The sequence below is a fragment of the Cimex lectularius genome, unplaced genomic scaffold (assembly GCF_000648675.2).
Source record: "Cimex lectularius strain Harlan isolate CLEC.00 unplaced genomic scaffold, Clec_2.1 scaffold47, whole genome shotgun sequence".
Lineage (NCBI taxonomy): Eukaryota > Metazoa > Arthropoda > Insecta > Hemiptera > Cimicidae > Cimex > Cimex lectularius.
Genome location: NW_019392686.1, coordinates 2,035,952 through 2,054,061, shown reverse-complemented (window position 1 = coordinate 2,054,061; position 18,110 = coordinate 2,035,952). Strand labels below are relative to the sequence as shown.

Below are 18,110 nucleotides of genomic sequence, written 5' to 3'. Positions count from 1 at the left end.
TGTCACGAGCGGGATTCGAACCCACGACCCTCGGCTAAATACGCCGCTGCTTTACCACTGAGCTATCGTGACCTCGATCCACTCGGACAACAAATCCCCATCTCAACCTACAACATTCGAAGGAGAGGGATATCCTTTTTGCCATTTTTCAAATGTCGTGTAATCATACATAGGTCATACATCATCAATAAGTGGTTAGAGCAACGGCGTATTGAGCCGAACCAAAGGTCGTGGGTTCGAATCCCGTCGTGACACTAACATTTTAATTTCAACCAAAACCATACATAAAGATTAATTAACTAAAAAAAAACGTTATTCGGTCATTCGGACCACGAACTCTAATAAGTTCACAACTTAAATATTTTAATATTGTCAACAAAAGCCAAAGAAGATCATTAAAATACAATACAGGGCGTTCTTTTCTAGATGGCCCGGTTGAATTTCCCTTGAACCAAAGACACTATCAAACGAACACAAAATACGAATTTAATATTTTTTAGTTTAGCTACAAATTTTTCCTTTTTTTGGGGGGGGGGAATTATACAGGGTACCTTACGCCCAGTTCAACTTCAAAATTTCAAATACGAGCCTATACATCCTGACACATCATTGTAAATGATTTTTTTATGCTGGAAACAACGGTTCAATCGAATTTTAAATTGGTCAAAATGACAAAATTACGGCAAAATTAAAAAAAAAACGCAGTTAGTTTGTTTCATTGTTAATTCGAATAAGTTGCTTCTTCACTAAAGTAAACATTAATTGCCTTTATTGTTTAAATTCGGTCATTGTTTGTCATCATTGTCGCAGTATGAGAGCAAATCTTAATTCCTGGAAGTAAATAAATTTTACAGTAGAACTAATTTGTTACATTCAGTATTCCATTCAAAATGAATCGAAGAGCACAACAGCGAGTTGATATGTGATTGTGTTGTTCGAAATATGAGAAGATACGGTCAGTTTCTTTTCCATCCCAAAGAAAACCGTCGTGATTTCGACGAGGTCCTGAATATTTTACTGTATGTTCGCAAAATCCGAATTCTTCTCGCCGAAATGTTGGAAGGGTTTTAGGTTTTTCAAAAAATAATATTAGAAATGTACTCAGGACTTACACTGTTAACCTGTATCGCTCTCATCCAGGAACTTTGAGACTCTGATTATGACATGATCTAACGTTCCCTGGACAAAGGTCGATTTGGGAGACTGAAGAAAACGTTCTTCCGTACATCCTATGGATTGATGATGATGATGATATCCCAAGTTCACCTCCAATAGCATATTGATTAAACCGTTCGAATTTTCGAAAGCGGGAAGAGGAAATTCCGAGAATTTTCTATGAGGCCGTTTAAAAAACCGTGTCTAACCGAGCAAACTCAGTTGGTCTGTTTATCTTAGGTGGTAGATCTACCAGACGCCTTTTTAGACCTATTCCAAGCATAGACTCACGTTCTAAACGTTTTGTAAAAAGTTGTACCAGGCTCAGACGTATAAGAAGAAAATTCTGTTCAAACAAGATGTAACCATGGTGTATATGAGCTTCTACTTTATTCTACAGGCTTAGCTTCTCCGACTAACTCGTCTTCTAGCAATTGTTCACATTCTAAAGTTTGTGTAGAAGCTAATCTTTGATGAAAAGTAGAAGCTTTTAGTTGAATAATTCACTCTCTATGACAAACTTCCGGGTATAAAAAGCAACAACTTTACCAAAAATGAATGGGATTGAGCTTCTACAGCATCACCCGATCCAAAGTCTGACATACAAAGTCCATCCAACTAGGATAAACAGATCAAGATGTAGTAAGGATCAAGTTACCGTTTCATTTTTCAAAAATTTTGCGTGGACGTTCTTAGATTTTATTCTGATGAGAGGTCTTATTACTACATTCACTACTTTCCGGGGCCCGTTTGATCAATTAATATCTTTCAATTAATTAAGGTTTAAGTTAAAATGAACTAAATTCTCCATGGCCATTTCATTTGTCGCCGAGAATCAAATTGATTAAACGACATTTGAAAAATGGCAAAAGGAGGGAAAATTCAAAAGGAGGGGGGTTGAGATGGGAAGTTAGTGTCCGAGTGGATCGAGGTCACGATAGCTCAAGTGGTAGAGCAGCGCCGTATCAAGCCGAAGGTCGTGGGTTCGAATCCCGCTCGTAACACTGACTTTTTTATCTCAACTAAAAACCTTAATTAATTGAAAGATCTTTTTACTTTTCATTTGCATTAATATCCAGTACTGTCATCGGTGGCAGCATCTTTCCTTGCAAGGACGTTTTAGGTTTATTATACTCAACTCCAGTGCGGCCTTTCTGTGATGGGATTTTGAACATGAAAGTTAATAATATCATAAATAAAAAAAATTTTTTTTTGTGTCCCAAACGCATTTCCAGTCAAAAAGAGAATATTTCAACTGGCACCGTCAAATATATTCTTTATTAATAATATCAATTCTGTTTTGTAAAATGCCTCGAATCAGTCCCCAGGCAACGCCCTCGGCTTTTTAAGCCGGCAAAGTCCGACTAATAGCAAATCCGGCTGCAATTTATATTTCAATTTGGGGCGAGGCTTTTTAATTGGAAAGAAAATTACCTTTTATCGATCCGCGTTCGGGTGGAATTGATATTGTTCGGAGATAGACAAAAAATAATTAGTCGGTTACCAGGTTTGTTTATTTCGTAACCGTTTTACATTGCCCCGCCCCCGTCCGCTCCTATCCGCCGCTAATGAACTCTGTAATTATCCTCCCCTCTTTGCAATACCTTAATATAATATAAATTCTCAAATGACTAATAGGAGCCGTTCCTCCCTTTTAACGAATCCTTCCGCGGAAAATTAATAATTAAATTATAACAAAGGCGGCGAAAGGGGCACATGCCAGGGTATCCCGGGGGCGGCGGTAATGAGGAATCCAGACTCTTAACAAGCGCTTTACATCTTCTCCACCGGTATCCTTTTTCCTTCGTTATAAAATATCTTCCTTTTTGTAGAGGAAACACCCCCGCCCTTTATCTTCCACCCTTCCTCTGGAAAATCCTTTGCCGAGTAGGGAAATAATGGAATAATTGAGGGCTGCATAAACGAGATTAATTTCCTATTTTTTCAAACCTGCTCTTCCTTTTTTTCTCAAAACCAAGTTACTTAAGCTAACTGAGTTAATTGTTAGTATTCTGACTAAGAATTATAAGTCTACGCGATTTTAATTTAATTTCGAATTCTTCTCCTTCTTTTCACCTAGAAATAGTGATGAAGTTAAGGAATCATCAACAAAGCTCACTGAGTAGCAACGGTTTTCCTCCAAATCTTTTTTCCCCTCTTACCATAATTATAATTAAACAACTTATGAATAAACAGACGTTCACATTAATTTCCTTAATCATAAAAATACCAAGACTGACTCGAATTTTCACTCTAGCAGTCTTGGGTCTAAATCACGTCATAGCTCATGGTAATTAATTGTAAATAACATGAAAAAAATATTGTAAAGTCGTTCAGGTTCCCTCGTCTGGGTCACCCAACGTGTAGTATGTCATAAGGTCCTCCTATATCGCAGCGATAGCTTTATTTTATCTGTCGAAATTCTAAAAAAAGCCGTTTTAAGGTAAAAACATTTGATCTCAGAAACCTATATATTTTGAATGATATTCCATCCGTAATGTTTATTTTTTTAGAAACGGTGCTAAAACACAAGTTTACTTACAAGGGGAGGCTACAGACATGGATCACAAATTTAATCGATTTTTTTTTTTGGTGATACTAAGCGAGAAAATATTACACATGTGTCTGAGCACTCTTGCCAACGAGACAAAGGAACCGAGGAAACAATTATTTCAAATTATTTTGAGTACATATGGTAACACTGGTTTTCTGCTTTTGTTGTGCATGTATGTCCAGGTTTATTATATAACAGTCGACATTTTTTTAAAATTTTTTTACGCAAGAAAACAAAATAACATGCAGCATCGTATTAAATGAAACTAGGTACATAAAATGTTACAAAAACCAAAACAATCTTTTAGTAAAGTAGGAATATTTTAAGTAATTTACATAGTTTTTGAAATATGTTTTTCAAGCTATGATGTGCATGTATTTCAAGGTTTATTATATACCAGTCAATTTGTTTTTTACGTAAGAAAATAAAATAATATGCAGTATCGTATTAAATGAGACTAGGTACGTAAAAAGTTACAAAAACCAAAACAGGCTTTCAGTCAAGTAGGAATATTTTAAGTAATATACATAGTTTTTAAAATATGTTTTTCAGGCTATGATGCGCATGTATTTCAAGCTTTGTTATATACCAGTCAATTTGTTTTTTACATAAGAAAATAAAATAATATGCAGGATCGTATTAAATGAGACTAGATACATAAAAAGTTACAAAAACCAAAACAGACTTTCAATCAACTAGGAATATTTTAAGTAATATACATAGTTTTTGAAATATGATTTTCGGCCTTTGACGTGCATGTATTTCAAGGCTTAGTATAAAGAGGTTAATTTTTTTTTACATTTCAAATAATATGTAAGATCATATTAAATGAGATTATGCATATAAAAAGTTAAGTTAAATAGTTTAAAAGTCCAGGAGCCGAGGAAACAATTATTTCAAGTAATTTTGTCTACATATTTTAACTGGTTTTCTGCCTTTTTCGTGTATGTATATTCAAGCTTTATTATATACCAGTCAATTTTTTTTACATTTCAAATAATATGCAAGATCATATTAAATGAGATTATGCATATAAAAAGTTAAGTTAAATAGTTTAAAAGTCCAGGAGCCGGGGAAACAATTATTTCAAGTAATTTTGTTTACATTTTTTAACTGGTTTTCTGCCTTTTTTTGTGTATGTATTTCAAGCTTTATTATATACCAGTCAATTTTTTTTAAAAATTTCAAATAATATGCAAGATCATATTAAATGAGATTATGCATATAAAAAGTTAAGTTAAACAGTTTAAAAGTCTATTAAACTTTTTGGCTATATAATAAAGCGGCTATATAATAAAGCCGAGGAAACAATTATTTCAAGTAATTTTGTCTACATATTTCAACTGGTTTTCTGCCTTTTTTGTGTACGTATTTCAAGCTTTATTATATGCCAGTCCATTTTTTTTACGTAAGAAAATAAAATAATATGCAGGATCGTATTAAATGAGACAAGGTACATAAAAAGTTACACAAACGAAAACAGACTTTCAGTAATGTAGGAATGTTTAAATTAATTTACATAGTTTTTGAAATATGATTTTCAGCTTTTGATTTGCACGAATTTCAAGGTTTATTATATACCTTTTGTTTGTTTTTAATATTTCAAATAATAAAATGATATGCCGGATAATATTACATGAGATTATGCACATAAAAAGTTACAAAAACCAAAAGAGCCTTTCAGTAAAGTAGGCATATTTTAAAAGTAATGTAATTCCTATAATACAGGAGGGCTTAACCTCCAACTACCCATTGGATGTAGTGCAAGAGGGGTCAAACCATTTTACAATACTTTCTCCATATTTTCACAATTAAAAATCCAACGGCCATGCCGGGATTTGAACTCAGGACTGCTAGTGCGGCAAATACGAGTCGGACGCCACAGCGATCTCCTTGTATGCGTATTGTAAGTAAGTTACGAATTTTTAAAAAAATATGATTTTCTGCCTTGGTTATGCATGCATTTTAAGGTTATTGTATTCCATAAACTCTGTTTTTAATTTAATAAAATTAAAAGCAGGGTATTAAATGGGATTATATACGTATATGAAAAGTGACAAAAACGAAAAGACACTACCGGTAAAATAGACTAACAAAAATTGTTTTTGAAAAAAAAAAATCAGTTGAGAATTGTTTAAGTACCCTTTAGAGCTATGAAATAAATTTTTTTATGGAAAGCCAAACATAGACATTTTTTCTAGTGTCCTGTCGTACCACTTACGAAATTTATAACTACTCTGGATTTTATTGAAATTCAAGATTATAAAAAACGTCGGAAAGGTGGATTGTTTTATTTTCAGACTGCATCAAAAACCTTTTATTTTATTCTAAGTGAGAAAAATAAGTATGCAATGGACAAAAATACCTCAAACGTTTTATTTTATGTCCACGGTTATAATTTATTTTCGGAGGCGACGTTTTTGACATTTCGTGCTGTTCAGAAAGTTCTAAGTCTTTGATCAGTTTCCTCTAGATGAGTAGAATCGTTTCTAAGTTATCATCATTTTTGTGATTTTCGAAAAAAAATAGGAGGCGAAAATTTTGAGTAAAAAAATTTGTATTCAAGGGTTTTTAGGCTGGACGAAAAAGAAAAATCAACTTTGTTTCTTGGAAAAATATTTTAGCCTACTTTACTACGTCCTTGGTCTAAAAATTATGTATTTCAATATGTAAGAGACCCATGGCTAGCGTCCAATTGTCAACAAATTTGACTTTTTGACTGAGCGACTTAGTAAATAGGTTAAGATATTTTTTTAGCTCATAAAAAACACAGGAATACATATTTTTGGACAAATCAAAACAATAAGTTTTGATTGAATTAAAAGTTTCAATTGGGCGTCGGTGGCCGCAACAGTTTAGGCGCTGGCGCGGCGCCCATCACTGTAAGGTAAAGGTCCCGGGTTCGAATCCGCGGCCCTGCATTCGAACCCGACATACTTACATATGGGCTTTTTTTTCAAAAACACGGGCAATATGACCTCTGCTGTTGCGAACCCTCGTTAAAAAAATGTTTCAATGAAACCGGTGATACCTTGTCCGTAGCCTCCCTTTTGTTAGCAGCATTAAATAATTTCGGATATGAATCATATACATAAACATAAAGGACTATTAATAATTAATTTAACATCATCAGTTAAGAAAGAAGAAATTTCAATTGCCTATGGTTACCCATTAAATCACAACGATTATTTTGGCATTATTGAGTAGTGGGGAAAGATAAAATGTTTAAAATTGGCTTCACTATACTTATGCTATTTTAACATAATTTAATTTTGAACGCAATTAATTTTGTTTTTCCTATGGTACGTCGAAAACTGACTCACACTGTATGTAGATATATACTACACTAAAAAAAGTAAACTAAACAGATATGTATAAATGTACTTCAATGTTGTCATCCGGTTTAAAGGTCGTTTTAGATTTACATTTGTTGAAACGTTGTTCACTAGCATATCTAACGAGCAATGTTGTTCCACATGTATTTCCCCTCGTTTACAAAGGGGCCAGTAAAACAAGGGTTATTTGATACCGTTTCCCCGGTCCTCGGGGGTGGAAAAGCCTGTTTGATTGGCCCAAATGCCCCTCAGAAGTTTCCCTCCGTTGTTCAACCCCTACACGTCGAGTGTGCGCCCCTCTGCGCTCTCCACAGCCACCCTCATCAGCCGAACACGATCGAACTCGAACTTAAAACTTGATTGGCTGAAATTCAATTTTGACATGCATAAAAAAAATCATTATCTCGTTGGTTTGGCTTGGTTAATCGAATTTTGACATGTTAGAAATTGTTCTTTGTGTCTGCATTTCAGCCCCATCTAACTCAATCTAGTTTTATTGATTTTATATTTAAATAAATTACAAAATAAAACGATTTTCCTAATATTTTTTTGAGGCAAGAAGAAAAGTTTTTTTAGAAGAAACGCGACAAAAATAATCCATAAATAGGAAAATTTACCATATTGGTTTTATTTTTGAATATGTTTAAGTTTATTTTATCGCCACAATAATCAAACGATGAACTTACAGTTGCAACTACTAAGTCTCGCTGGTTTTGTTTGTCTGACGCGCTTCGGTTTTTCTCCAAATATTAAATCCTAAAAAAAAGCCAGATTCACGGGAAAACACACAGGCCAACAAGAGAACAAGGAAAAATGCTTATTAAAATTTGACTTATCAGAGAAAAAGGTAAAAAAATCTCCAACCATTTTTTATGATGCTGTACCAGAAGGTTTCAGCGTTCCGCCATCTTCCTTGGTTGGGTCTGTGCGTTATCGTATCAGGGTCTAGGGGAAAAAATACTATACGGAACATTTTTGTTCGATAATCTAAAGTTCACTGAGCTTGTAAGTTCATTATACCTTTTTTCCAATTTTTATGTACTAACCTATTTTATACGTTTGAAAGGAGTATTTCTGTATTAAAATAAGAACCAATCTACTGTTATTTAGCTTATTTTTTTTTTAAATAAAAGAGGGTATCTACCGAATCTTTAGATCAAAGAATCGCTTATGGTATTAGAAGGCGAAGAATGAATAGAAGCCGGCCCAAATAGAAAGAAAAAAAGGGGACTTTGAATCCAAAAAAAATCGGATGGGTTTGAAGTTCAAAATCGATCCGGGTTTATTAAGACATAAGGGTCCCCCTTGGATAAAATGGATTAGTCCTCGGGTACTTTACACCCTCCCTCGTATATTTCCACTCATTTTTCTCCAGTTTCGCTTTAAAGAAGGGAGAAATCATTGTTGTCTTTGTAGACCGTTTCAATTAAGGCCTTTTCCCCGTTTATCGGAGCGTTAAATTTCTTTGTTGGGTCTTCATCGGCTCGTTTTACAAGGAAATGTGAACTCCTTAGGACAAAAAAAAAAACCTGGGGCCGAGCCGAGTCCCGCGCTTTGTATTTTTCCCTTTTTTCCCTACAATGACTCAAATAAAATCGTGCTCAAAAGAATAGCAGGTATCTTTTTGGAAAGGCAGATAAATAAATTATGGCCAACCACCATTTTTTTCTGAATCCGTTGTCTTATTTTTATTTTTTATATTAATTATACATTCCCATTTTTTTTAATTTGCAGTACATTCCAACCACCTTCAATTAGGCAACATCAACAATGAGGTAGGAAATACATACGAAATTTAAGACAAGAGTGGAGAAAATACCCATTGGTAGTATTCCAATGGTGCTAAAATGCTGCCTGTTTAATTAATGCCTGTTCGAGGGAATTAGTCGGGAAGTGAATTTTTCGGATGGTGCAGATTTATGGTGGTTGGGAAGGTTTTGTAAAATTGTAATTAACGGGAGGAGATTTTTTTCTTGGACGCATGGAATATTTAAGTCTTTAATGCGATGCATAAAATGGTGCAAAAATTATTTCTCGTTTAAAGATTGGGAAGTTTGGATGTGGCGGATGTTGGAACGTTTAGTAGAACCTCACACTTTAACTCTACAATTCCATATGAGCTTAAGTATGGTGTTGTAAAGCAGCCTTTTATTTTTGAGAGGTAAGTCAAAGCTTTCAATAAGTCGTGCAAGAGCTCTGTATCGTCTTATAACTTCTTGACGTTTTAGTCTTGTGTGAGCATACAACGTCAAGCATTTGTCGATGTCCGAGATTCCGCACCTTGTCCTCAGTTGGGAGGGCAATATTTAAGAAGACTCAGGATCTTTTTACGGTGAGTGAAGGTGGGTGGATTTCTTTGTTTTAAATTTTACTATTTTCTTTTTGCAATGAGACCCTACATTTTCATCGATGATGATGAAGCCAGGCAGTTTCGTCCTAGTGTTGTTGAGTGGTTGATGACAAACCATCCACATGATTGGCCAGTCTGTGAGGAAGGCGACAATTGCCATTTACAAAATACGATAGCGATGTCGTACAATGTTACAAAAACTATGCCGATGGTACCGATCTGGATGTTGAAAGTTTTAATGAATTAATGGATTATGATTTTACTGCTCGAATGGAAGAGCAGCTTGACTTGATAGCAGGTGATCGTATCGAGTGGAAAAATGAATTAGACTAATTTTTTGCTTGTAGCGCCTCGAACGCTCTTGAAGGACTACTCTTGCCTGAGGGTGTGAATACCAAATAAATTCTGACCCTCTTTGCTAAACTGGAGGGTATAAAATAAACTGTGTAAATGGCATTCTGAACCAGTACTATGAGGGAAAGGCGAAAAGAACCCAGCAAGGCGAATGACAGAGAACCTGAAAACGTGTACTACTAGCAGTGGGAGCATCCGTAAGGATGTGACTGCATACCTTTTGTATAATGGGTCAGCGACTGTGTGAGGTATGTTGAAGGTTTCGGGTGGAAATGACAGTATCAGAGTTTGTAGAGAGGATCCCTGTTTCGTCTGCAAATGTGAGATGGTTAGAAGATCAGGCCAGCTGTGTACACCTGATATAGTGTGGTGGCAAGAACCCTGAGGAACCCACGGATAGAGAAGTATTGGGGGAATTGCCTCCAATGACTTAGAAAAACCGGTCAGTGAGATAAATGTGCAGTATGAGATAATAGATGGAGGGAAGGAGGCTATGCTGGGATTCGAACTCAGGACTGCTACCGTGGCAAATACGTGTCGGACGCCTCCGCGGTTTTGTGTCATATGTTAAGTCATTTACATAGATATTTTTAAAATATGATTTTTCTTCCTTTGTTATGCATGCATTTAAATTTTTTCCTTCTTTTTTTTAAACGAGGGTATTTCATCTACGAGGTTATTTTAATATAGGTGTTTTTGACAAAAAGCCCATTTGTAAGTACGACGGTACGAATGCAGGGGCGTTGGATTCGAACCCGGGACTTTTACCTTACAGTGATGAGCGCCGTGTGAACCGTGCCTTAACCGTTGCCCCCCCCCCCTTCAATGTTATTATATATCAATTTTTTAAAATTTAAGATAATAATATAATAAGCAAGGTATTATATGAGATTAGATTCATATATGAAAAATGACAAAAACGAAAAAACGCTATAAGTAAAGAAGAAAAAAAAAAATTTCAGACTTGTGAAATCAAAAATAGACATAGGGGAATTTTTTCCTATGTCCTGTTGTTCAATTTAAAAAATTCATAACTCCTCTGGCTTTTATACAAATTCAAGATTATAACAACCTTCGGAAAGCAGGATTTTCTGTTTACAGGCTCTATCAAAAAGTTTTGATTTTATGTGACTATAAGTGAGAAAAATAAAGATGTAATGAACAAAAACACCTCAAACGTTTTATTTTATGTCTAGGTCGTAATTTACCTTCGAAGGCGAGGTTTTTGACATTTCGTTCAGAAGGTTTCAAATGTTTATAAAGATTCTGGTACATCGGTGGAGTGTTTCTAAGTTATCATCATTTTTGTCATTTTAGAGATAAAATCGTAGGCGGTAATTTTGAGTAAAAATACTTTTTGATTTTCTCTTTCAAGCCAATGTCAACTTTGCTTCTTGGTGAAAAAATATTTAAGCATATTTTCCTACATCGCTCGGCCTAAAAATGATGTATTTAAATATCTACGTTTCCCATGGCTTGGTGCCAAATCACAATTTGAGTATAGTATCGTGTGTCTAATATTTTTCGATTTAGTATCATTCAAAAAAGTTTCATTTAAACGGTGATCCCACGTCCGCTTCTCCCTGAACGAGACTAGGATGGTGAACTTTACTTACATATTACTATCTTTCGTGCATCCTCCATTTTGATTTTAAAGTTGTCCTATCAGACTTCTTTTAAGGAATCAACTGAGTTTTTTTCCCCAATTCCTCATTGTACTAAGTTTTGTTGCATGGGGCGCCGTAAAAAAAATCCCACACTATTCCGTTTACAGATATTCAGAATGGGAAAACGTCTGGGCTCTGAACAGAGTTGGATCGGGTCTTCATTGAGCCGTTTTATGGGAGTGACTATAGGGAGGGAATCCTGTTATCACGCTCGGAAGGATCTAAAATCGGATCATATCAAATTGGATTCCCCCGCCCATCAAGGAAACCAGGACGACTCAGTCCTTTACCTTTATCGCCCTTTATTCCCAATGTACTGCGAATTTGACAAAAGTCTATATGGTCCGAAAGGAAACGAGCCTTCTCATAAAATAGAGCAAAACTATTCAATTGGCTTTTCTCTTTTATTCCAAAGCAAGTTAATTATTTTCTTCAATTATGCATAATGCGGGCTAATGCAATTAATGCCTATTAAACAGGCAGAAGAGAGGTTTGTTTATATAACGCTTCATTTGGCACGAGTGTTTAATTCAAAATAGCTTTTCTGGTTATTTGTGGCCTAATTTTGTTTTAGAGATAAGAAGTTCATTTAGAACATTATTTTTCAAACTTAATCAGAATAATTTAAGAAAATATTTGAAAAACAATTAATCCTCCATCGTTTACACCAGTATTTGATAGGGGTTCCAGGATGTTGGACATAACTTGGATAGGACTTAATACATTACTGCAGTAGAAAACCACTAAAAATAAATTTAACATTGTATTTAACAAATATGCTTTCAGTTTTTTCTTCTCTCCCTTGTTTGGGCAACACTGTGAGCAACATTGATACCGGGAAGAAATGTTATTTAGGGACAGCAATCTTTAATCTAAATATCGATATATCGACAAGTATACATAGACTTCACCGATATATCGTGAAAAATATATCGATATATCAGTTTTCCGATATACCGAAAATTATACATAGACTTGACCGATATATCGTGAAAAATATATCGATATATCAGTTTTCCAATATATCGAAAAGTATACATAGACTTCACCGATATATCGTGAAAAATATATCGATATATCAGTTTTCAGGAATTTTTTAAAAATTATTTATCCAATAATAAATAAGAAAAATGTATAGTCAAGTTTTTGTAAATTAATTTTTTTCGTGAATAAAAAAACTAATATATCGATACATTTCAACGAATATATCGATATATTTTAAGTATTTACACTCAAACGTATCGATAAAAATTTGCCATCCCTAATGTTTAGTGCATTGGAGTTTGTCGTAGCGCGGCAAAATTTTTTTAAGAATGTAAATTAAACTATAAAAAACAATTTTATTATGGTGATAATAACCACATTTGTTTATATGATGCGATTTACTTTACTGTCTATTTTATTATTATCAATAAATGTCGATTAATACAAAATCGAATAGAAGAAAAATATTATAAGCTTTTTAATCATAATTAATATAATTCTAGGCATCATCAAAATAAATTGTACAGTAATTGTTTAAGTGTAACATATAATCAAACATTCCTTCTTTTAGTAAGGGTCTAATTGGGTAAGTTTGGTGTACTAATATGTACCCGGCGTTCATAATCGTCTAGTCATCTTGGGCCGACTGAGTGACATCTCCTCGGGCGTTTTTCACCCCCGGGCGGAAGAAAAAATTGCCACCCCCTTGGAATAATTGGTGTACCAAGATACAGAATCATTATAACAGCCCCTGTTTTGCGAATTCACGCTGTGACTGACGGTTCGTTCAATATAAATTAGTCTCCTCTGCGCGTGGCAACCCCCTTAACATCCAAAAGCGACGCACCCCCGCGCAACCCCCATTATATACCTACTTCGTTACTAATTATCTCTCGGCCGGCCCACTCCGTAGCCCTAATTGACCGACACAAAGGTCCCATTCACTGGATTATGCGGCGCGTAATTATTTTCTTTAAATAATTGCGGTAAGAGTTGCTCGGATGGAAAATAAAAAGAAGAAAGGGTTGTTTTGAGGCTTTGGTGAAAATTGAGCGTCCCGGGAGTGGCTCCCATTCAAAACCTCAACCTTTATAAAGCCTCATGAACCAAATCCAAACATCAGTTTCTTTAGAAAAACAAAAACGGCATAAAATATCATTCTTTCAGTCAATTTTACATGAACTTGAGTTGGGTTTTTTACTGCATTGGCATCTATAAAAATGAATAGGAATATTTGTAATTTATCATTCTAATAATTTTAATTAAATTAACCGCTATATTCTTGTTAGTTGGATAAAACAAAATAGAAAATACAAACTAAAAACAAATGGTAATCCTCATTGTTAATTTTACTTAAGAATAGTAAACATAAGATTAGTCATTTTGTAAACAAACACCTTTTCTCATCATTTATCCATTTTAATCCAGTTTTATTCTCTCTAACCAAGGAAAGACATCACTTGAACCCGAAGTTTGCAATATGATTGTGAGGATGAGTCATGGAGGTCACCGCCAAGTGGATATCGCAGTGGTCGTTGGTGTATCTTAGAGCGTAGTCTCCCGGGATTTAGGTCGATTCCGGGACGTTGGAAGTGCCAAAAGGTGGCCTGGTAGTGGATCTCAGTGCATTACGACGTTAAGGGAGGACAGAAATATTGTCATTGCTGCAAGACGGAACCCTTTTTATAATTTACATTGGCCTCACATTTGCCCGTTTGAGACGACCTGCAGCAACAGAGCGCCACCATCAACCCATGAGAATATGGTGCAACGAGCGCCTAAAAGAGAGCACTAATTGGAATGCTGTTATGTTTATGATGAGTCGCGTTTCTGTCTGTTCAGTGACAGCATGCGCCGAAGAGTCTACCGAAAACAGGGGATGTGTACGATGCCCCAGTTGGTGCTCCCTTCAGTGCAGTTTGGAGGAGGAGGTGTAATGGTCTGGGCTGACTCCATATTGTTGAAGGCAATCTCACCACAGTCCGTTATGTCCATATCCACCCAGGGAGCCATAGCTCATTAAACGTCAAACTACGTTGACAATGGGTGGTACAGTGTGGCGAGGTGGGGGTGCAACCAGAAAAAGTGAGCCTCGTGTCCCCGGTCACGTCCCTTTCTCAATCCAGGTCCTTCGGCATACTTCCTTGAGACTTCCCCCAACTCTTGGATGCAAGGGGGTATCCAGGCAAAACATAATGGTGTAGCCTTGGGAGCATGGAAACCTCACTAAAGCACAAGTTGGATTCCTGTCGGCCTCCGGGTGCTTTAAAAGAAGTACACGAGGCTTAGGGTACCAGATCCTGTCTGCATGGACGGGGGGGGGTGTATAACCATCTGAACCACGAGGTAGCAGAAAATGTTACAAGTCCAACCCTGCTACAGTCCGTTATGTCCAAAAAATTATCGCGAGTTACATCCCTCAAACCAGGGATCTCATTGGCAGGGATTTTCGATTTTTGGAAGACAATGCCAGACCTCGTAGAGGTAGAGTTTGTTCATCAATGCTTAGAAAACCTGGCAATTTTCCATCTGCCCCTTACATTGTCTCCAGACCTCAATCTCATTTAGCATTTGTGGGATGCGTTGCAGACAAGGCTTTTCGATTACCATCCGCAGCCAGTCGACCTGCAACAACTGCGTGCAGCGTTGGAACATCTATGGAGCGAATCCTTATGAAATTAATAATCATATTATTAACGGTATGCCTAACAAGTGCACAAAATTTTAGCTAACAGAGGATTATACACAGTATGAATTGTTTAAAAAAATTATTATGTACAATAAACAAAATTATGAAATTAAAACTTTTTATTTTGTTATTTTTCAAAATCCCTTAATTAAATTTTCCTTCAGTAAAAACATAATAATTTCTAATAAATTTTTAAGCAACATATCAAAAATAAAATAAAAATACTAGGGAAATTAAATACTACAAAATCCATAATCATTTTTGAGCAGTTTATATATGTCAACTACAGAGCAAACAAGATCACACTGATCGATAACTTTTGAAGTTATTTACTTCAGTATGTACTGCAATCGAATTAATAGAAAATAAATTATATTATAATAATAAATAAATTTAAAAAATAATAGAACGTATTTTGTACATCATTGTCAGAATTAAAAATCAACTTTCTGTCTAAAATCTCTAAAACCTAAAGTAAAGCACTCATTTTCTTCTTATTTTTCTAACTCAAAATAATTGTGTATTTCAATAGATACAAATTGGCATGCTCGAAGATTGATAATTTTCGTGATAATCGATATTTCTGAACCCTTAAAAAACCCATTGAATTGAAAAAGTGAATAATAACTTTGAAATTTTACTGATCCACAGGAAATTTTACACGTGTTTAGAACCTTATAAATTGCAAGTAATGATAACTTGTACCTATGTAATTTAAAAATGGTGTCATTTTTTAACGAACGAGGAGAATTACTTTATAATCAGCCTGATATTAAATATAAATAAATGAAAGCTCACCTGTATTCTGTCTTCCGGTAGGTCTGTCTTCAAGGATAACATTTCTCTCGCGTAGACATCCGGGTAGTGGGCTTCTTTGAATGCTTTCTCCAACTCTTCCAACTGGTAACTGGTAAATATGGTTCTGTAAAATTAATAGCGTTAGAAGATTTCCAGTCTGGCGTATCGTCTAAGCGGCTCACCTGTGTCTCCTTTTCTTCTTTTTCTTCGTCGAACCGAAACCTGCGAGCGTCTCCGACGAGAACTCCTTGCTCGACTCTTGGTGGAGGTGGCCCAGGCCTGGAAAGTGAAACTGGAGTGAGAAGAGGAAATAATTCCCAACGGTCGTAAAATGTACAGCAGTTTTATAGCACCGGCTAGAACTCCTGTCCTGTTAAAAAAGCCCTCTTCGTAAATATTTGAGTAGAGTTGGCGGCTTTCGGTCCCCCGCCCCTCCGCAACAAGCGAAACCAGAAGGGCACAGTAATAGCTTATTCGGACGGTGAATTAGAATATTTTATTTACAGGGTGTTGAATACGGCGGCCATTTCCAAGTTTTCCAAGGGAAATTCTCTTTTACAAGCGTGCTATTTCACCTCGTTTAATTTTTCAATTTAGTAAAAAGCCTCTTGAAAACTCTATAAACCAGCTAAATATTAATGACAAGAAATTAATTATAATAAAGCTAATATTTTATTTGATAACCAGACATATCTGAAAAATGGTGTAGGGTAAGAAGAAAGAACGTCCTCCTTCCCACAAAACGAGACAGAGGAAATCTATAGTTACACAGTCGTTTCTATTCGTTCTTAAGGAGTTTAACTTCAATGGCGGAAGATTCAGTATCCATGATAAACCAAAAGGGCTAACATCAATGGCAGAAGATTCAATAGCTATCTATGATGACATAAATAAGGCTAACTTCAATGGCGGAAGATTCAGAACCCATGATAACCGAAAGGAGGTTTCGGACGTGAGGACGGATGTTTTCATATTACCTGGTCATAATTTGCATAAAGCAGTCATAATTGTAATACATGCACTTGTTCAATAATTAGGAAGTTGATCCAAAAATCGCTTCTGCACTAACAAGTGTGCAATCCTTTTATCACGAACATTAGCTTCGAAGCTGATTAACTATTTCATTGATTTCCCTGTTCCCTACCAAATAAAACTTAGCATTGGCCATACACGGTTGGTATAAACCTCTTCTGTTTTAACAGCACACGAGTCCCAGGTTTAAAAGATCGCCCGGTGTGCCTTCTAAATTAAAGGGTTTCCTTCATATAAAGTTCGGTTAGGCCACCTATAAAAGAATGGTTCTTGAAAATAGCTTCGGTCCTATATTTTTTTATTTTCAGAGTTGAATCCGTTATACGTAGTATTTTGTTTATGTTAGAAGGTGAGTTTTTGAGTGAATGTATATATTAGTGTGCGAATTTATTGATAGAAGATCATTGTTGGAAGATTCAGTACCGATGATAACCCAAATAAGCCTAACTTTAATAGCGGAAGATGCATTACCTATGATAACCAAAACAAGTAAACTTCAACGGCGGAAGATTCAGAACTTATGATAACCTTAAGTAGTTTAACTTCAATGGCGGACGATTCAGTATCCATGTAACCCATACGAGGCTAATTTGACTGGCAGGAGGTTCAATACCCATGATGACCTAAATATGGCTAACTTCAATGGCGGAAGATTCATAACCCATGATAAACTAAAGGAACCTAACTTCAGTGAGCGAAAATGCAGCATTCATGATAACCTAAACATGGGTAACTTCAATAGCAGAAGATTCAGATCCCATGATAACCTAAACGAAGCTAACTTCAATGGCGGAAGATTCAGAACCCATGATAACCTAAAGGAAGCTAACTTCAAAGCGGAGGATTTTGAACACGTGAAAATCTAAATAAGGCTAACTTCAATGGCGGAAGATTCATAACCCATGATAAACTAAAGGAACCTAACTTCATTGAGCGAAAATGCAGCACTCATGATAACCTAAAGATGGGTAACTTCAATGGCGGAAGATTCATAACCCATGATAACCTAAAGGAAGCTAACTTCAATGACCGAAAACGCAGCACTCATGATAACCTAAAGGTGGATAACTTCAATGGCGGAGGATTTAGAAGTCATGAAAATCTAAATAAGGCTAACTTCAATGGCGGAAGATTCAGAATCCATGATAACCTAAAGGAAGCTAACTTCAAGGCGGAGGATTTTGAACTCATA

At 35.6% G+C, this 18,110-nt stretch overlaps 1 protein-coding gene across 2 annotated transcripts in view; it reads right to left on the bottom strand.

Annotated features, from left to right (window-relative positions):
• LOC106660994 (visual system homeobox 2-like) overlaps positions 1–18,110 on the bottom strand; it is a 151,974-nt gene that overhangs the window by 37,377 nt on the left and 96,487 nt on the right. For both annotated transcript variants that reach the window (XM_024225784.1, XM_024225785.1), the window contains exons 3-4: positions 16,069–16,165; positions 15,887–16,010 (exon numbers count right to left, since the gene is read on the bottom strand). In XM_024225784.1, coding sequence (XP_024081552.1) covers positions 15,887–16,010; positions 16,069–16,165 — 221 coding nt within the window. The remainder of the gene's footprint in view (positions 1–15,886; positions 16,011–16,068; positions 16,166–18,110) is intronic.